The sequence below is a fragment of the Elephantulus edwardii genome, unplaced genomic scaffold, assembly GCF_000299155.1.
Source record: "Elephantulus edwardii isolate Elephantulus edwardi_28Jun2011 unplaced genomic scaffold, EleEdw1.0 scaffold00178, whole genome shotgun sequence".
NCBI lineage: Eukaryota > Metazoa > Chordata > Mammalia > Macroscelidea > Macroscelididae > Elephantulus > Elephantulus edwardii.
In genome coordinates, this window is record NW_006399928.1 from 2,216,255 (window position 1) to 2,237,658 (window position 21,404).

Genomic DNA, 21,404 nt, shown 5'->3' on the forward strand with positions numbered 1-21,404 from the left:
CCAGTAGTGGAATTGCTGGGTCAAATGGTATTCTATTTGCAACTTTTTGAGAAAGTGTCATACAGCCTTCCAAAATGATTGCACCATTTTACACTCCCACCAACAGCGAATAAGGGCTCCAGTTTCTCTGCAACCTTGCCAGCATTTGATGTTTGATGCTCTGTTAAATTTTGCTCATTCATCTATTTTATCTTCTCCTGGTTGTAGATTTTCCAGGATGCTTGGAAGACTGTTTATGTTGTGGATTAGGACTTGTAGAGTTCTTCCAAGCTTTTCTTTAATGAAGTTTATAATCCTTAGTTTTAGTCCTAGGTCAACGATTCACTTTGAGCTGGTTTTTGTGTATGAAGTGAGGTGTGGATCTTTCTTGAGTTTTCTACAGATACTTTTCCAATTTTGCCAGCATTATTTGTTAAAAAGACTTTCATCTCACCACTTAACTGATTTCATCTCCTTGTATAAAATCAATTGATCATAGGTAGATGGGCTTGTTTCCGGGTTCTCAATTCTATTCCACTGTTCTATGTGTCTGTCATTGTACCAGTACCACGCTGTCTTCACCACCACAGCAGTATAGTAGGATTTGAAAGCAGAAAGTGAGATGCCTCCTACCTTTTTTCCTCTTTTTAAGGAGTGCTTATTCTGGGCCTCTTTCCATTTCAAATGAAATTGGAGATTGCCTTTTCCATCTCGTTGGAGAATGGAATTGGTATTTGTACTGAGATTACATTGAACGTGTAAATTGCCTTTGGTAATATTGTCATTTTCACAATATTGAGTTTTCCTATCCATGAGCAAGGGATATTTTCCCACTTCTCCAGGTTTCTTTTTGGATTTTGTAGTAATATTTCGTAGTTTTCTTTGTGCTTCTGGAAAAATATGGAATGCTTCACAAATTTATATGTCATCCTTGTGCACAGGCCATGCTAATCTTCTCTGTTTTGTTCCAATTTTAGTATATGTGCTGCCGAAGGGGGCACTGTTATAAGATTCTTGTCTGAGATGGTATTACCAAATGTTTGTTCCCAGTCTGTAGGTTTTCTTTTCACTCTGTTGGAAAAAGTTTTTGATGCACACATGAATTTTATCTTTAGAAGGTCCCATGCATCAGTTTTATCCTCTTTTTTTAATAATTAAATTTTATTAATTTTCATGAACATTAACAGAGATTTTGGGTTTTCATTCATTCATTGTTGCACTATTTTCTCTACCCTCCCCCCCAGTTCGTTCCTCTTTCCCCCCCCGAAAGTCTGTTTTAATTGTCCCATTGCCACAGTGCTTGTCAAAGCCAGTTCTGATTAATCTCCTTGGTCAGTGTGTCCTTTACCATTCCCTATCACTCCTCCCTGAGAGACACTTCACCCTGATTCATAAGGAAAAGGGGACGACGACGGTGTATTCTCTTAGCTACTTCCTACTGAAAAGGGACGCTGTAGGTTTAAGGGTGAAGATCCTCCCTCACTACTATAAAGGGCCACTTTGGCAATAGGAAACACACAGACTATTGTGGAGCTTGATTTTGGAATGTAGATGCACTGTTATCAATTGTGCTTAGCTGTACATGTTCATATCCTTGAAGATGTATCATGGAACTAACTGTTGCAGCCTAGAAGACACAAATTTAACTAACAAGTTAAAATTACATGAGTCAAAAATTAGAAAGCAATAATATTCCAAGTAGAGGTTCTAATAGTGGCACAAATCAAGTTACAGAGGGAAGGTTGTTCTTAAAATAAAAGGCCTATTGGCTAGCACTTTGTCTATTATAGTTTAAAGGTTAGGAACCACAAGATGTAGAGGCTCAACTATGTCATTTATTCTTAAGTCCTGGAGCAAATCCTCTTTAGATTGTGCATTTCTTGTTGTGCTTGGCATTCTCTTTATACCTTGGATGAGTGCTTCTAAGTTTGATCCCAGTTTGTCTCTTACGAAGTTTCTGGTTTGGGGCTTTACTCCCAGTTCCCTGATCCACCTTGAGTTGGTTTTTTGTATATGGTAGTGAGATGTGGATCCTGTTTCAGCTTCCTGCATGTGGAAGTCCCGTTTTGCCAGCACCATTTGTTGAAGAAGTTATCATATTCCCATTTGATAGCTTTGATTTCCTTGCTGAATATTAGTTGACCATAGATGTATATTTGATAATTTCCCTTTCAATCTCCTTGAAAAAGGAATTTGATATCTAGATTGGGATTGCATTGAACATGTAGATTACTTTTTGTAGGATTGTCATTTTCACAATATTGTATCTTTCTATCCATGAACAGAGCACATTTTTCAATTTCATTAGATCTTTCTAATAAAACCGGAAAAAACCTTCATTACTGGAGGTTAGGCAAAGAATTCTTAGAGTTGACAGCAAAAGTATAATTTGTAAAGAAAACTGATATAGGATAGTTATGAGTTGGAATCATCTTGATGGCAGTTATTTTGTTTGTTTTCTTTTTTAAGGAGTAGGAGGGGGAAAGGAGAAGATTTTTACTTTGAAAGGGACTGCATTTGTATTAATAGTGGTAGAATTATTTGAGAAAAGATAATAAGGATATCTGCACACTTGAAGAATGTAATTAATGCCTCTGAATTGTGCATGGTAAAATCATTGAAATAATATATATTTTCAGCATGAAATTTAAAAATAAAACTCAATAGGAAGAAAGCAAACAACTCAATTAAAATATTGACAAAAGAGTTGAAGAGACACTTGACCCAAGAAGATATACAAAAGGCAGATAAGCACATGAAAAGATGTTCAACATTATTACTTATTTTTGTTGTTGCTATTATGTGTCATTGACCCTCCAGCAGGTTTTCAGAAACAATTAGTTGCAGGAGATTGCCCATATTTCTCACTCAGAGAAGTTGGTAGATTTTAATTGCATACTTTTGGATTGGCAGCACATCTCCTTACCATTAAGCTACCAGAGTTCCACAGATTACTTATTAGGAAATATAAATTACACTCATGAAAAAATATACTTCTATTAGTATGACTTGACTATTTTCAGTGTAAACTAAATTGGGAGCCTGAGCCATGTAAACATCTTCCTTAACAATTGCTCCAAATCTCCTTACCTGAACATGGAAAAGATACATCTCAGGATGTCAAGGTTGAAATATTTAAGGAAAGGCCACACATACATATAAATCCTTATTTTTCATCATTATTCTCTCAGATATCTTTGCTTTTATGTCATGGAATTCTATGTTCCCTAAGGTTGGATTTTCATGAGATTTAGGCCTATTTCTTCTCTTTAAATTCCACTCCTGTCACTGTGAGTCACATTGATGACACTCAAACAGGCTGGTATTGGAAAATTTGCCCTCACAGGACACTTTTGGTCTTCTGAGGTTCCAATACTTGCAGTTACAATAGATTCCACAAGGTAGATAGTTCTTATCTTGATATGGCCCTTAGACTTTTTTTAGGACTGGTGGATAACTGAGAGAGAGATTAGATGTAAGAAGCATAATTAATCTAAACTTCTTAAATTACATCACATTTACGTAATGTTCTAAATAATGACTCAGCATTAATAATTTACATTTACCTATGAAGCTGTGCTGCAATCCCAAAGGCATGTTATTCAAGTCTACCAGCTGCTCTGTGGGAGAAGTTTGAGCAATCTTCTCTCGCTCAATTTACTGCCTCTGAAAACCTGCTGGAGGGTCAGCTATGGGTCAGTTACAACTCCATGCCACACAATAACATTATTAGAAAGAAGATATTTATACATTCATTTATATATGTGTATTATATATATTTATGTAAGGAGGATTGGCATCACTTCCTAAACAGCATGCCTCTGGAACTCTATGAACTTTGATAAATGTCAATAGTTATAGAAAGGCTTCAGGCCTTTTGTTCATAGGGTCACTATGAGTCGTGCTCGACTCAATGGCAATCAACAACAACAACAACAACATATGCCTCTATGTATTCAATCTACAAATATTTATTGAATATTTACAGCAGGCACTATTCTGAGTACTAGTACAGAAGATCCAAACAATATTTTTCTTTTTTTAGACCAAGATATTAGGAAACAATATATATAAATATTAAACTACATTTAATTAGTAATGATCCTTATTTAACTTTATCTGAGTGTTCATCTGACACTTAACTGACAAATTTACTTTCATAAGAATCAGGTGACTTTTATCTATAGATGTTCCATAACATTTCTTCCACTATTGTTTCCTGTTTAATTGGCATGCATTACTTTAATTGGCATGTTTAACAAGCGTCTTAGCCAGTTTTTCTAAGGGGAATTCAGTCTATCTGTAAGGTTTCTTCATAACTGAGGTTCTTCATAGCATGAGTCTTACAAGAAATTTTTATTCTGTTTTTTTTTTCTACAATTTCTACCTGTGACCAAAATAAAAGAGGCAAATCTGATGGGAGATAGCTGAAGTTTGTTCCCTTTCTCGGAAACTTTCATCCACTGTGATGAAAGTTTCTTTTTCTGGTCAAAGCAGCCATTTTCTTAGTACATTTTATTCACAATATATATACTTTGTTATTGTTGTGTACTGTGCAGTTAGGACCAACTCATAGCTAACCCTCCAGTAAGTGCTCAGATGCAGTTAGTTATATAAGAGGAGATTGCCCATTCTTCTCCTGCGGAGCAGATGATGGATCCAAACCACATGCCTTTGGGATTGCAGCACAGCTTTTTATGACTTGGCCACCAGAACACCATATAGCTCTATTTTTCATGAATTAAGATTTTAAAACATAATTAAATTCCCACTGCTATGAGATATATTTGTATTTTACAGTGGCTGTAGCTTTCTGCTAACAGAGAAAAACTTATCCCCTTTGAGACATTTTATACAGAACTAAGAAGAATAGAGAGAGCTCTGGTGGCCTAGGAGGTAAGGAATTGTGCTGGCAAACCAAAGGCAGTTGGTTAAAATCCACTGGCTACTAAGTAGAAAAAAAGATAAGTAATCTCTTCCCATGTGATTTAAACCCCACTGTAATGTCAGCTATGGGTCGATTCCAACTCAATGGCAATGAGTTTGAAGTTTTGTTTGCTGGCTTTTACCTTTAAAAAAAACCCCAAAAACCTTAGAATACAATAAAGCAGTTTCTAATGGATATTTTATTTTCAGCATCAAATATCAAATAGCCTGTATACTGTAGGCATTCCTTCATTAGAATATGATGACTTAGCAATTCAACAAGCTTTTAGAAAGGATTTCCTGTGGGTCCAGGATGGGAATGTCAGCCATTAGCCAGAGGTGCTCTTTTTTCCCCATCTTGAGTAATACTGCTCTTTGACCCCAGCTGAGGGCATATTATGAGAACTTCATGGTTTTGTTGTCTCCTTAAATAATATTTCAGTCTTCAAGGGAGCCCAGATCCAAAGAGGTCACTCCTGACTACAGTAGAACTAGGCTGCTGGGGGAGGAAGGAGTGGAGAGTCTCGTACCAGCCTTTACTCTTTCAAAGAGATCAAGGTTGTAAGACATGTGCTAAAATCCAGATAGTCAAAAAGATGGTGAAACTCACTGTATACAGATGACATGATAGTGTACACAGAAAACCCCAAGGACTCAACACAAAAACGGTTAGAGCTAGTAGACTAATTTAGTAGAGTGGCAGGATACAAGATCAATATGCACAAATCTGTGGGATTCCCCTGCAGAAACAAAGAGAAGGGAAATAAGAAAGCAAAACCACTTATAATAGACAGTCACAAATTTAGATACTTAGGAATAAACCTAATTAGAGACACAAAAGACCTGTACAAAAAAAAACTACAAAAAAATTCTGCAAGAAACAATAAAAGACTTAAATAGATGGGGAAATGTCCCCTGTTCATAGGTATACTCAATATAGTGAAAATAACAATCCTATCAAAAGAAATCTACATGTTTGATGCAATCCCAATACAGATACCAAATTCATTTTTCAAGGGGATTGAAAAGACAATTATTAAGTTTATTTTGAGAGCAAAGAGACCCAAAAGAAGCAAAACACTTGTGAAAAACAAGAATGAAGTGGGAGACATAGCTGATCACAGAACCTAGTATGTTGTTGTTGTTGTTATGTGCCATTGCATCACCTGTGACTCATAGCGACCCTCTACGTAACAGCTCTGAAGTCTGCCCTGTCCTGAGCCAATCTCACTGACTCTGACACACCTACACCACCCCCTAGCTCCATTTACGGTATCAATCCATCTCATCTGTGACATTCCTCTCCTGCTCTGTCCCTTCACCCTTCCAAGCATGATGTTCTTCTCCTGGCCACATGCCCAAAGTATGTTTAGACAAAGCTTCAAAATCCTAACCTCTAGGGAGAAACTTGGTTTCACTCTCTCCAAGACAGATCTATTTGTTTTTTTGAAAGTCCATGGAATGTTCAAGACTCTTCTACAGCACCACAACTCAAAGGTATCAGTTCTTTTCCCATCTTTTGTCATTGTCCATCTTTCTGATGCATAGCAAGTACTTGCAAAGACCATGGCCTGAATCAGGCACTTTAGTCTCTAGACTGACCTCTGGAGAGGTCCCTGATAGCAGATTTTTCCAATGCAATTTGTCTTTTGATTTCCTAACTGTTGGTGCCAAGAGTGTTGATTAGTTGCTGAGCAAGCTGTAATTGTTAACAACCTTAATCTCTTCTCCATCTATCATGGTGCTGCCAGTTGGCCCAGTAGTGAGAATCTTTGTCTTCTTGATGTTGAGGTTCAATCCATATAATTTAAAACAGCAGGCACTGGTACAATGGCAGTCACATAAACCAATGGAACAGAATCAAGAATTCAGATATTAACCCATCTAACTACGGTCAACTGATATTCAACAGGAAAAAAAAAATCTATCAAATAAGGAAACAACAACCTCTTCAACGAATGCTTCTGGTAAAACTGAAGAAAGCTGAAGTAGGATCCACACATCTCACCATACTAAAATATCAACTCAAGATGAATCAGAGACATAGGCATAAAGCCCAAAACCATAAACATCATAAGAGACAAATGTGGACAAAGCTTAGAAGGCCTCTCTTATCATATAAAGAGGCTGTCAAATACAGATATGCACAACCAGGAGAAGATAAAATTGATGAATGGGACCTTTGCTTTCCAACAGAGTGAAAAGAAAACCTACTGACTGGGAAAAAGTGCTTCACAATACCAGCTCAGACAAGGGTTTCATAACAAAAGTTTACAGAATCCTACAGGGCCTCCACAAGAAAAAGACCGATAACCCAATTACAAAATGGGCAAGAGAGGTGGAAAAACTCTTCACGGAGGAAGACTGATGGCAAACAGACACAAGAAGAAATACTCAAAATCACTAGTAATAAGGGAGATGCAAATCAAAACCATCGTGAGATGCCATCTCACCCCAGTGGCAGTGACAAAGTGCAATAAGACAGCAAGAAATAAATGTTGGAGAAGATGTGGAGAGATAGGAACTCTCATGCACTGTTGATGGGATTGTAAAATTGTACAACTATTGAAAGGTAGTTTGACATTTCCTCAAAAAGCTGAACATCAAGATTCCATATGATCCAGCTATTCCACTCCTAGGAATATACCCCAAGGAAATTAGAACTGAGACACAAACTGAGATTTGCACACACATTTTTATAGCAGCATTATTCACCAACACAAGAACATGAGAACAGCCCAAATGTCCAAACACAATCAAATGGATTGGGAAACTGTGGTACATTCACATGATGGAATACTATACAGCACTCAGGAGCAACAATTTTGAAAATCACCACATAACTTATGAAAGACTGGAGGGCTTTATGCTAAGTGAACTAACTCAGTCTCATAAGGATAAATACTGCATAGGACCTTTATTGTAAAAACAGAAGGATAACTAGTAAAAACTGTATGGGAATCCAGGGGGAGAAAGTGTGGAAATAGGGAGGGGGAAAATCAAAGTGTCACACAGTTCAGTGGATGGGGGTAGGTAAGGGAAATGGGAAAGATTTGACAGGGATCTCCAAAGACAGGGTAATGATGGGTATGGTTTAATGGTGAATGATTTTATAACACATAATGAATGAGAATGAAACTATATGAAACAATGTAAATGAAAGATAGTGTGAAACACAATGTACAAGAACATTGTATGTAAATCAATATAAAATTTTAAAAGAAATAAATAAAAATTTTTTAAAAGATGTGCTGAAACTTGAAGGGAACTAAAGGGCATAAACCCTTTGTGTCCCCTCAGGAGCTATTCCCATTTTACTTATGCCTTACTTTCTGGTGTTCACTAAGTTCTGGACCTTGGCCGTGCTCTTCTTAGCCTGGCTCGTCTATGATTGGAACACTCACAGTCAAGGTGAGAGGGGAAAGGGAAGAATAGTAGTCCCTGTGTGTGCCAAGGATAGAAAAATTACTTCAGAGGGAGAGGGAAGTAGGTGGAGAGAGGGAGAAGAGGTAGGAAGAAAAGAGAGGGGAAAGCAGGGCTGGGAGAATGGAATGAGGGGCCATATAAGGATGAAAAACAGAGGAGAGGGAAAGAAGAGCAAAGCTCAGCAGGGACAACTATCTCTGTCATGTTGTCCAGGAAGAAGTTTAATTTTTTGGAGCACATGCCCCCAGTTTCAGGTTGTGTTCTTTTCTGACTAACTCCAGAGGAGCAGGGATATCCATTGTCTTTGGGGTTGGATTCAGAAACAGTATCTACATCTCTCACTTGGTTGTTAACCAGAAGGTTGGCAATCTTAGCCCACCAGCTGCTCTGTGAGGAAAAGAGGTAGCAGTCTTCTTTTGTAAGTATTTACAGCCTTCAAAACCATTTGTAGAAGTTCTAATCTGTTCTCCAGGGTAGCTATGGATTGGAGTTGATTCCATGGCAAAGTCTATCTACATCTTTGATCCCTAGAAGTACGTGTGAGGAGGAAACCTCTCCTATAACCTCAAGACTACATGAGAAACTTCTGACCTCTGAGAGAAGGTAGAGAGAGTGCTCACCTTTTCTTCCCTTCCCTTTTGCACGCACAGGTGGTAGACGTTCAGCTAGTGTACGAAATTGGACACTCTGGAAGTATTTCCGAGACTACTTCCCAATAAAGGTAATCACCCTTCCCCTTAGTGCTCTTGATCCCAGAGTCCCAGATTCTCCTCCTTGCTTCACTTTGAAAGGTTTTGGTGGGCAGAGGCATAAGGCAAAGCAGAGGTTCAAGATGAACGGGCAGATTGGGGCCATGGAAATTATGCCTTCCCTCACAGTGGCAAACCTTAGACAGCTTTTCTCAAAACCATGACCCCTGGCAATCCTATGACCTTGATCCTATCTCACTGAATGTGAATTCAGCTCCTCAAAGGAAACACAGTTCACCTGCTGAGTATAAGACCACATCTCCTCTCTGCCTTCTTCCTATCCAATGCTCTGACTCAATCTTCCTCTAACAGCTGGTGAAGACTCATGACCTCTCTCCCAAACACAATTACATTATTGCCAACCACCCCCATGGAATTGTCTCTTATGGTGTATTCATCAACTTTGCCACTGAGGCTACTGGCTTTTCTCGGATGTTCCCAGCCATCACTCCCTCTCTAGGGACCTTGGAGGGGATCTTCTGGATCCCAATTGTGAGAGAATATGTGATGTCAATGGGTGAGTATAAAAAATTATTCCATCATCTGACTCACTTCAAGGTCTCATTTTAAAGTTTCTCATACTAACTGGTGTTCTCCTGACCCATGAACTTCATCTCCTATTTGCCAAAGAATAAAGGATAGAAATCCCTAAAAGTTCAGGACAACTTCTCCATGGCAGTCCTCAAACCACAGCATTGTGACAAATATTCTTCTCTCTGGATGAATGCTATCTTTTTGGACACCAGAAAATTATTTTAGCCAAACATGGTAAAGTAAAATCCCAGATAATGGCTCTACTTTGGCAGGTTGCTTTTAGGGAGGAAGAAGGTTGGTGACAGCTAAACTTTGATCCTACAAGAGTGAATTCTGGAAGTTTTCACTACTGCCAGTCAAGTAGCGTGGAAGACATCGATTCATGGTTAGGAAGGAAACATAATGGACCCAAATACAATTGAATTGAAATATCTATAAGGTAGAGGAACTCAATACAGCTCCAACACAAGGTAGAGGCAGAGACCTGCAAGGTAAGAAGCTGACCCTAAGGACCTATCTCAGGTTAGGGCTATCCTAAGGTACAGATATTAAAGACAGAGAAAGGCAGATATGGCAATAGTCAGGAACATAATTGTCTCCAAGAGGAAGAGCTCAGAAGAATGCTGTAGGCTATCCTCGGGCACCAAGTGTGATATGTCATTTAACTCTGGTTTCGCAGGTGTGAGTCCAGTGAGTGAGTTGGCCTTGAACTACTTGCTGACCCAGAATGGCTCAGGCAATGCAGTGGTTATCGTGGTAGGTGGAGCCACTGAAGCCCTCTTATGCCGACCAGGAGCCTCAACCATCTTTCTCAAACAGCGCAAAGGCTTTGTGAAGCTGGCACTGAAGACTGGGTGGGTTCCTAAATTCTTACTTTCTTGTTAGTGTGCCATAAGCCCTCTGTAGCATCTCTCTAGAATAGCAACTTTCCTATGAAGCTTGTTAGAGGAGGCTGCTTTTTACTCTAAGTAATTTTCTCTACCCCTATTTCATTAAGAGAAAGAACCAAAACTCTTGAATTGTGCTTACAAGTATTTGGATTTCCAGACATTTGGGCAGGCATTTTCCTTACTTGAGGTTGAATAAAGAACAAAAGACCTTTTATTTTCTCACATTAACTTGGCCAAGGTACTGGGGGAGAGTGGCTTCATTCTGTATCAACCTATTAACCGATCAAGGGCTTGATATTTTGGGGATAACAAAGGTAAATAAGACATGGCTATTATTCTCAAGGAGCATATACACTAGTTTGATAAATATAGTGCATTTGGCATAGTATAGGCAATGAATATATAAAAATAAGAATTGCTCTCTGCTTTTAAAGAACTCACAGTCCAGTGGAAAATGCAGGTATGTACACATATAATTACCAAATATATCCAGAATCTAACTACTTCTTAGCACCTCAAATACCATTCCTTAGTCTAAACTATCATTATTTCTCCCTTGAATTATTACTTCCTATTTGATTCTATTCCTACCTCCTCCACCTATTCTCAGCTGCAGCCATAGTTATCTAGATCATTACCATTTCACTAAAATAAAATGCTATGAAAATTCATTTGGTGCTTCCTTAGAAAGTTGAGAATCTCACTACTAGGCATATATTTGTGAAACTTCCAGACTGATAGACTAGGACAAAAGTCTGGTGATCTACTTCCAAATATTATCCAATGAAAACCGTCTGGATCACAACTAAGTTGTTTGATGAGCACTGAAGATTGATCCCCTCTTGAGTTAAGAGGCCTTAAAAATACTCAATAGCCACAATGATAAGATCAAGTATAACAAGGACAGTGAAGACAATGCAAAGCTAGGCAGCATTTCATTTTGTAGTACACAAAATCATCATGATTTGGAGCCAACTTGACAACTAACAACAAATTAGCATGGTACAAAATGAGGCACTGTGGAAAAACTCGTAGTAGAAGGGTGACATACCCAGATGTGCAGGTTAGGAAGATCACTCTGGATGAGGCATGCAATAAAAGTTAGATCACTTGAGATTGATTTCTTCTCATCATAGGACAAGGAGCAGTAGCTCCTCTTAATGAGTTCAACTGGAAGGATACTTGTGTGGCAGGAATGAGCCACAAGATTGGAGATGTTTGGATGCTTGGATTCTTGTCCTATTATGATTTCTCACCTTGGAGAGAGGTTTGTTGAGAAGTTTCTTCAGAGAGCTCATACTCTTACCCCTTCTTTGCAGGGCATACCTTGTCCCATCCTATTCTTTTGGAGAGAATGATGTTCACAATCAGGAGACTTTCCCCGAGGGCACATGGATACGATTCTTTCAAAAAAGCTTCCAGGACACATTTAGAAAAATCCTGGGTCTAAATTTCTGTACTTTCCATGGCCGAGGCCTCACTCGTGGATCCTGGGGTTTCCTGCCTTTCAATCGACCCATTACCACTGTCGGTAAGCTCCCCAATACTCAAGACCATCCTGATCTTTCACTTCCCCATCCTAGGTCCTCATTCAAGTCCCAGGTGACCCAGCTCACATTTGGGATGTTGCTGTTGTATACCATCGAGTCAGGACCTACTTAGAGCTACTGACCTTCCTGTGGGTTTTCAGAGGCAATAAATTGCACAGGAGATTGATTGCCTTTCTCTCTCCCTTAGAGCATGTGGTGGATTTGAAAAGCATGCCTTTGAGTTGGCAACACAAGTGGGTGTGATTGAGGGCAATGTGGGAGGACAACTTAAAAGATAAGAAGTATGACCATTATAGTTGGGATGGAGAAAGAGTTCAGCAGCTGCTATGATAATATTATTATTCACATACATTTCTTCATTACTTCTCAATGCTTATTTTCATTCTTTTGGGAATGTGTGGGATTATGTGATTGAAGAATGAGGAACAGACTGAGGCTGAATCTTAGAACAACAAAAAATCTCAAACACATTGCTTTCAAGGCAGAACAAACTCATAGCTGATCTTTCAGCAGGTTGCACAGTGGGAGATTTCACATCTCTTTCCTAAAGAACAACTGGTGGTTTTGAACATCAAGAAAGGTTTGACCTTGAGTTAGTAGCACAACTCCCTACTGACTAGGCCACCAGAGCTCCCTAGGGCTGGAGCAGAGGGAAAGAATGAAGGAAAGAACAAAGACTCAAGTGACTTTTAGTACATGTCTCCCTCTAAGGGATGAATAGTGTGGATAGTTGGTGTAAGAAGGGGAGCACTGATACTGAGATTTAATTTTTTTTCTCCTTCCTTAAAGTCGGGGAGCCCATGCCAGTCCCCAGAATTCAGAAGCCCAACAAGGAGATGGTGGAGAAGTACCATGCGCTTTACGTCAGTGCTCTGCGTAAACTGTTTGACCAGTACAAGGTTCAATATGGCTTTCCCAAGACCCAGGAACTGACAATTATATAACAAGACCTTGATTCCCCATTACTAAACTCTAAATGCCATGGGAGATCCAAGTAGGGCCACTTTGGAGGAAGGCATTGGAGGAGAAGAGGACCTCAAAGATGATAAGAACCAAACCAGAAAATGCTTAATAAATCAGGATCTTTGCAATAATATTTCATTCTAAGTGGATGAGACAGACTTTAGAGAAGGAATTATCAGGGCACGGGAGGGCTGGGATGACTTGACTAGCAAAGCTCTTTCATCCTTGGTGTTTTTCTAGAACAATAACCCAGTTTATTGTTTTCTTAGTAATTTTTTTCTCCAGATTATTTTTGCCCCCTTACTCCAGTCTATATTCTTTTATCAGAGTAATGAGAAGCCAAAGAATAGTGTGTCTCTACCCCCTAATCTTTAGTGACAACATAACTATTCAGATTTAGGTTTAGCCCTTGTTTAGGACAAGAGTAATTTATTTCCTCTCAGGTCCTTTCCTTATAATTGGGAGACTTCCACCAAGTAAAAAGAGGACTTTAACTGTGGACTCCTAACCTAAGCAGCCAGGCCTTTTCACAGAGGAGACAGTGTTCTAGACTAGAAAAAGCTTTTTAACCCATTTGTGCTGTTTTTCTATAAAAATAAACTCTAAATATGTGAACCGAGATGTGACTATTTCCTAATTGCTCTGCGGTTCACTTCTGAACATCCCTCAGACTTGAGGTTTCCTCTTTCTCCTAGAAAGTTGATTTGTGAAGAACCTCTTTTTCATCCATCTTTCACATTGACACTAACAGAAAATGAGAGGAGAACTAGATCTTCTATATTGTGTAGGACACAGGAGTAAGGCCATGACAGCTGGCACTGGTATCAATCATATCTCCTGAATTCCTGGATCAGAAGGAAGAAAAGGACAAGACTATGTGCCAGTTGAGAATTTACTCCTTTTCAAGTATCTACAGTTACTATGACATTTCATCCATAACATTTGTTTCTTAATGCTATCATCAATCCTGTGTGATCAAGACTGCTATCATTTCTATGTCATGGTAATGTAAAGCTCAGAAAGGTTGGATAATCTGCCCAAAGCTACATAGCTTTGGATAGAGCTAAGATTCAAACTTAGATCTTACCTTTTCCCAATCAAATTGCTTTCCAAAATACCACTATGCCTTCTATATCTCATTTTGTGAAGACCCATTTATTAGTTTTGCTGTCCTAAATAAGATCCCATGGCACCTCACCTAAATCAGTTCATAAATATCCATAAAATTAATTTCATAGAGATTACAGGTTAGGTCCCAGATAAAATAATGATTTAAATTAAAAAAATAACTTTTCATATCCATGAAATAGAATTGAAAGAGTCGACTGAGTTTTTACAAAGGTGCCAAGACCACTTAGCAGGGGGAAGAATTGTCTTTTCAATGAATAATAATGGGGGAAATTGGATATCCATATATAATAGAAACCAAATCAACACACACACACACACAAAACCAAACAAAAACCAACAGAGAACCATCCATCTGAATCCCTAAATTACACCATTATTGTTGTTCTTAGCGACCCTTTGAACAGCCAACCTGAACCATGTCCTATTCTGTGCCATACTCACCCATCATCTCTGACACACTAGCCCATTGCTGAAGTCACCATATCAATCCATCTCATTGGGGATTTTTCCTCTCTTTCACTGGCCCTCCATCTGTCCAAGCATGATGTCCCTTTCCAAGGAATAGATTACCTAGTGCTTGTTGTTGTTATTGTTGTATACCATCAAGCCAGAACCAACCCATAGCTGACCCTCCAGTGGGTTTTCAGAGACAGTTAATTGCACAGGAGGAGATTGCCTGTCCTCCTACGGAGCAGCTCATGGCCTCGAACCACATGCTTTTAGGATTGCAGTGCAGCTTCCTGCCACTGGGCCACCAGAACTTCCTACATGTTCAAAATACAATAGACAAAGTTTCACCATCTTTGTCTCTAAGGAAAACTCTGGCTGCACTTCTTCCAAGTGATATTTGTTCTTTTGGTAGTCCATGGGATAATCAGCACTCTTTTCCAGCACCACAACTCAAAGACAACAAATCTTTTGTCATCCTTATTCATTGTCCAGCTCCTTAGTATTCAAACTGGCATCATTGCCCTTAAGCATTTTGGAGAAGTCCCTGAGAGTGGACTTGCCCAATGTAATACCTATCCTGATTTCCTGACTGCTAGTGCCAAGGCTGTTGATAGCTGATCCAAGCAAGATGAGCTTACTGAAAGCTTCACTCCTTTCTCCATTTATCATAATGTTGACTGTCCTGTAGTAAGGACCTTTATTTTCCTGATGTTGAGATGTAAACCATACCAAAAGTTGTAGTTCTTGATCTTCTGTGGCAAGCATTTCATATCCTCCTTACTCCAGATAATATATGGAAGAATAGGAATTCCAAATCACGTAATTGTACTCATGCAGAAATCAGGGTGTGTGTCAAGGTTGTATTCTCTCTCCATACTTATTTGATCTGTATGCTGAGTAAATAATTCATGAAGCTGGACCCTAAATAGAAATGTAGCATCAGGATCAGAGGAAGACTCATCAACTATTTGCATTACTCAAATGGTATGACCTTGTGTGCTGAAATTACACCATATACAACATTAAATAAAAATGTATTGAAGACCTAAATAAAAGAATTAAAGCAATAAACTATTTTTCAATTTTTTCTTTTTTGAAATTTTATAATGGTTTACATACAAAGTTCATAAAGGTCGTATGCATTGTTTTTCACACCGGGTCTTTCCCCTTTCCTTTACCCACCCCTCCCTCACCCATCAAATTGTGTGACCCTGTGATTAAGCCCCTCCCCTCCACTCCTTGGATCTTTGTAATCGTTCTACAAGAATGGTCTTTACAGTATTTGTCCTTATGAGACTGAGTTAGTTCACTTAGTATAATGCTCTCCAGTCCATCCCATGTTAGGTAGTAATTGACAAAATCATGGCTCCTGCATACTGCATAGTATTTCATTGTGTGACTGTATCATAATTTCTCAATCCATTCCATTGTGGTTGGGCATTTGGGCTGTTTCCATGTTCTTGCTATGATGAATAATGCTATTGTGAAAACTGGTGTACAAGCCTCTGTTTGTGCCTCAGTTCTCATTTTCTCAGGGTATATTCCAAGCAGTGGAATAGCTGGGTCATATGGAATTTCTATATTCAGCTTTTTGAGGAAGTGCCAAACTGTCTTCCGGAGTGGTTGTACCTTTTTACAATCCCACCGATAATGTATAAGTGTTCCTATCTCTCCACATCCTCTCCAACTTTTATTACTTGCTGCCCTTTTAAACTTTGTCACTGTTACTGTTACTGAGGTAAGATGGTATTTTATTGTAGTTTTCATTTGAATCTCTCTTATTGCCAGCGATTTGGAGGCATTTCTTTATCCGAAAGTCCTCCTCTGTGAAATGTCTTTCCATGTCCTTTGCCCATTTTGTAATTGGGCTATCAGTCTTTTTCTTCTGGAGTCCCTGTAGGGTTCTGAAAACATTTGTGATGAAACCCTTGTCTAAGATGGTATTGCTAAATGTTTGTTCTCCGTCAGTAGGTTTTCTTTTTACAATGTTGGAAAATGTTTTGTTTTGGTTTTTTTTTTGAGCATAGAGATTTAATATTCAGAAGGTCCCATTCATCAATTTTATCCTCATCAGATTGTGCATTTCTGGCTGTATTTGGCAGTCCCTTTATACCATAGACTAGGCCTTGTAAGCCTGATGCCAGTTTGTCTCTTATGAGCTTTATAATTTTGGGCTTTATTCTGAGGTCTCTGACCCACCTTGAGTTGATTCTTGTGTATGGTGTGAGATGTTGATCCTCTTTGAGCTTTCTGCAGGTAGCAGTCCAGTTTTACCAGAACCATTTGTTGAAGAAGTTGTCATTTCCCCGTTTGATAGGTTTTATTTCCTTGTCGAATATCAGTTGACCATAGATAGAGGGGCCCATTTCTGGGTTCTCAATTCTGTTCCACTGCTCTATGTGCCTGTCATTGTACCAGTACCATGCTGTTTTGGCTGTGTAGTAGGTTTTGAGGTCAAGGAGTGCTATGCTTCCCACTTCATTTTTGTTTTTCAGAAGTCCTTTACTTATTTGATGCCCCTTTCCTTTCCAAATAAACTTGACAGTTTCCCTTTTGATATCCTTGAAAAATGAATTTGTTGCCTGGATTGGGATTGTGTTGAACATGTAGATTGCTTTTGGTAGGAGTGCCATTTTTACTGTTTGGTAGAATCCAATGTTTCTATCCATGAACATGGCACATTTTTTTCATTTTTTAAGTCTTTTATTGTATCTCGCAAATAAACGGTCTCTAGTTTTCTTTGTCTTTTATGTCTCTAGTTAAGTTTACTAACAAGTTTCTCAATTTGTGGTTGGCTGTTGTAAATGATATTGCTTTCTTGGTTTCCTTCTTTGAGTTCTCTTTGTTACTGTAGAGGAATCACACTGATTTTTGGATATTGATCTTGTATACTGCCACTCTACTAAATTGATCTACTAACTCTAAAAGTTTTCTTGTTGTGTCCTTGGGGTTTTCTGTGTACACTATCATATTATTTGCATAGAATGACAGTTAACATTTTCTTTACCAATCAGAATGACTTTTATTTCCTTCTCTTTTTGACCTAGCGAGTATTTCCAATACAATATTGAATAACAGTAGCGACAGTGAACATCATTGTCTGGTCCCTGCTCACAAAAAAAATGCTTTTAGTCTTTCTCTATTGAGAATAATATTGGTTCTTGCCTTTACATATACACTTTTGACTCTATTGAGGAAATTCCCTTCTATTCCAAATTTGTTGAATGTCTTAATCAGGAAAGTTGTTGGGTTTTGTTAAATGCCTTTTCTGCATCAATTGCTAGAATCATATGATTCTTGTTATTTATTTTGTTAATGTGGAAAATTACATTGATGGTTTTTCTTATGTTGAACCATCCTTGCATACCTCTTATGAATTCCACGTAGTCATGATCAATGATTTTTTTAATGTGCTTTAGTATTCTATTGGCTAGGATTTCATTAAGGATTTTTGTGTCAGTGTTCATGAGAGATATTGGTCTGTCATTTTCTTCTTTGGTAATATCTATGTCTGGTTTGTTTCCCCCCACCCACCCCTATTTTGTACCATCGAATTGGATCCAACTGACACAGAAGGAGAATTATCCTCCTTCTCCAGCAGAGCATCTGGTGGATTCAATCTGTGCCTCTGGGATTGAGTGCTCCTTCTTGCCTTTAGGCCACCAGAGCTCCCTTGTGCCTGGTTTTGGTACTAGGATTACACTTGCTTCATAGAATGTCCCTGGGAGTGTTCCTTCTTTTCCTATATTTTGAAATAAGAAATATTGGTGATAAATCTTCTTTGAATGTATGGTAGAATTCATCTGGTCCAGGACTTTTTTTGTGGGAGAGTCTTTTTATGACCTGCTCAGTTTTTTCTTTTGTGATGGGTCTGTTCAAGTGTTCTACATCTGATCATGTCAATCTAGGTAGGGCATGAGTTACAAGGAATTTGCCCATTTCCTCTAAGTTTTAAAATTTATCTGCGTATGGCTTTTCATAATATTCTGATATTATAGATTTAATTTCCTCTGGGTCTGTTGTCATGTCACCTCTATCATTCCTTAATCTAGTTATTCGTGTCTTCTCCTTTTTTCCCCTTTTGTTAAGTTTGCCAATGATTTGTAAATTTTATTAACCCTTTTGAAAGACCAGTTCCTGGTCTTATTGATGATTTCAATTGTTTTTCTATTTATTATCTCATGGATTTCACATCTTATCCTTATAATTCTCTTCTTTTTGAGGCTATTAGGTTAGATTATTGTTCTTTTTCTATTTGATGAAGGTGTTGAGTTAGATAAATTATTTTGCTTCTTTCTTCATTTTTTATGTTTGCCTATTGCTATGACGTGCTCTCTGAGAACTGCCTTAGCTACATCTTAGAGGTTTTGGTATGTTGTATTTTCATTATCATTTGTTTAGAACTTTTACATTTCATTCTTTATTCCTTCTATAACCCAAACGTATTCTAGAAGAGTGTTATTTAGCTTCCACATTGATGGCTTTGTAAGCTTTATTGTCTTGTGGTTAATTTCTAGATTTATGGCATTGTGGTCTGAGAAGATACTTTGTATTATTTCAATGTTTCTTTTCAATTTGTTGGAGCTTGCTTTGTGCCCTAATATGTGATCATTTCTGGAGAATGTACCATGTTCACTTGAGAAAAAAGTGAATTGAGTGCAGCACCCGGAATACATCCACAAGGTCGAGTGGTTAGCTGTGTAGTTTAAATCTTCTGCATCTTTGTTAAGTTTCTTTTGAGTTGACCTATCCTTTGGCCAGAGTGGTGTGTTAAACTCTATTGTGGTACAATTTCTTTCCTCAGTTCTTTCAACAGTTGTATTTGTATTTAGCAGGTTTATAATTTGGTTTATAGATATTGATCAATGTTATGTCTTCTTAATCTACTGTGGCTTTAATCATTATATAGTGCCTTTCTTTTTCTTTTAGGGTGATTTTCATTCTGAAATCTATTTTACCGGGGATTAGTATTGCCACTCCTGCTTTTTTTGTTGATGCAATTTTCTCGGTATATTTTTTCTGGCCTTTGATTTGGAATCTATCTTTCTCTTCATTTCTTAGATGTGTCTCTTGTAGATAACATATTGATGGGCTTTGTTTTTTTTAATCCATTCTGCTACTCTTTTTCTTTTGATTGATGCATTTGGTCCATTCACATTAAGTTTGATTTCTTTCATCATTTCACCTTCTTCCATAGCTGTTCATATAACTCTTCATCAATATATATTTTTTCCTGGTTCTAGGTTATTTCCTATATTTGTGGCTTCCATTGTTTCTTCCATAATTTGTACTTTTATTTATGTACTTTTATGTAGCTGTTCAAAGGTCTCCATATCAACATATATCATCTGCCTTCTTGACTCTGGAGTATTGATGAACACTCTGATATTCTCTCCTTTTTTTGGAGAAGCCTTAATTTGTTTTTTCACAGTTTGAAGCTGCCTTTTACTTCTTTTGCTTTCTTTACCGTATGGGAAGTTTTTCTTGATAAGTGTTAGTTTGTTTCTATTGTGTCTGCAAAAGTTGTTGTTGGTTCTTGCCTTTATAATGTTACTAATTAGTTACCATGTTAAAATATGGTGAGCTACTCACTGGACTGTAAGTCCTTTCAGGGAAAATTTTACTTTCCTGAAGTCTTTGAAGACTGCAGCCCTGTAGGAATCTCGACTAGAAATAGTCCCCTGATAACAATTCTATAGGTGTCCTTCACCTATGAAGTGGCTGAGTGGTGTGAGATCAGATGCTCTACTCAAGCAGTTTCTCCTGGAGCTGAATGTCTTCCTTGCATGCAGGGGGTTTCAAGTCAGCCCTCCCTCTCTCTTGAAGAGAGTTACAAAAATCCCTTCCCTCTGCTGTGGAGGCAAGGACCTATAGATGGAGGGACCTACAACCCTTGGGTTACCTTAGTCTTGTTTCCCTACAAGCAATGGAGATTGCTCACTCTCCGCACAGAGCGCCAAGTCTCCTGACTTTTTCTCCTGCACCTTAGTGTCCTTCTTTGTCTATGGTGTGGCGGGAGATCAGGGCTGCCCATTTGGGCCCCCTGTATGCAGAGTCTCACAGGTCAGCCTTTTGTTGCAGAGAGCCAAGAAAATTCTTCCCTCTCCCCAAAGTTCTGCACACTAAAGTCTCTTGTTCTGTTTTCCCCTGGGTTGGCACCACAGTTGCGGATGCAAGGACCCCCAGATGGAGGGACCTAAAACCCCAGGGATGACTCAGCCCTGTCTCCCCACAAGCAAAACGAGCTCCACCTCTCCTGACCTTTTCTCAGTAACAAACTCTTAAAAGAAAACACAAGATTAAATCTGTATGACTTTGGATTAGAGAAATGATTTTTTTTAGCACAAATGACCAAAAAGAAGTAAATACTTGAAAAATATAAAAAAAATGAAAAGATAATAAAATAGAGAAAACACTTGTAAATTGCATCTCTAGTAAGGATCTACTGTTCTTGGTAAAAGGGGCTCTGGTGGCTTGCTGTATTGTTTTTATGTATTGTTCAGTCAACTATGACTCACAGTGACCCTATGAACAATGGCTCTGAACCTTGTCCTATCCTAAGCCAGCTTCACTGTCTCTGACACACCTGACTCTGTTGTCACTATGTCAACCCATCTCATCCATGGTCTTCCTCTCCTGTACTCACCCTTACCCTTCCAAGCATGATGTCTTTCTCTAAGAACTGTCCCCTCCTGACAATATGCACAAAATATATGAGATGGATTTTCAAAATTCTTATCTCCAAGTTGCAACATGCTTTCGCCTTCTCCAGGATTGACCTATTAGTTCTCTTGGCAGTTCATGGT

The 21,404-nt window shown here is 38.4% G+C and overlaps 1 protein-coding gene across 1 annotated transcript in view; it reads left to right on the forward strand.

Annotated features, from left to right (window-relative positions):
• DGAT2L6 (diacylglycerol O-acyltransferase 2-like 6) overlaps positions 1-12,998 on the forward strand; it is a 52,420-nt gene extending 39,422 nt beyond the window's left edge. Inside the window, exons 2-7 of the mRNA XM_006895960.1 lie at positions 8,206-8,316; positions 8,982-9,052; positions 9,393-9,597; positions 10,294-10,468; positions 11,824-12,035; positions 12,844-12,998. Coding sequence (XP_006896022.1) covers positions 8,206-8,316; positions 8,982-9,052; positions 9,393-9,597; positions 10,294-10,468; positions 11,824-12,035; positions 12,844-12,998 — 929 coding nt within the window. The remainder of the gene's footprint in view (positions 1-8,205; positions 8,317-8,981; positions 9,053-9,392; positions 9,598-10,293; positions 10,469-11,823; positions 12,036-12,843) is intronic.
• The last annotated feature ends 8,406 nt before the right edge of the window (positions 12,999-21,404 follow it).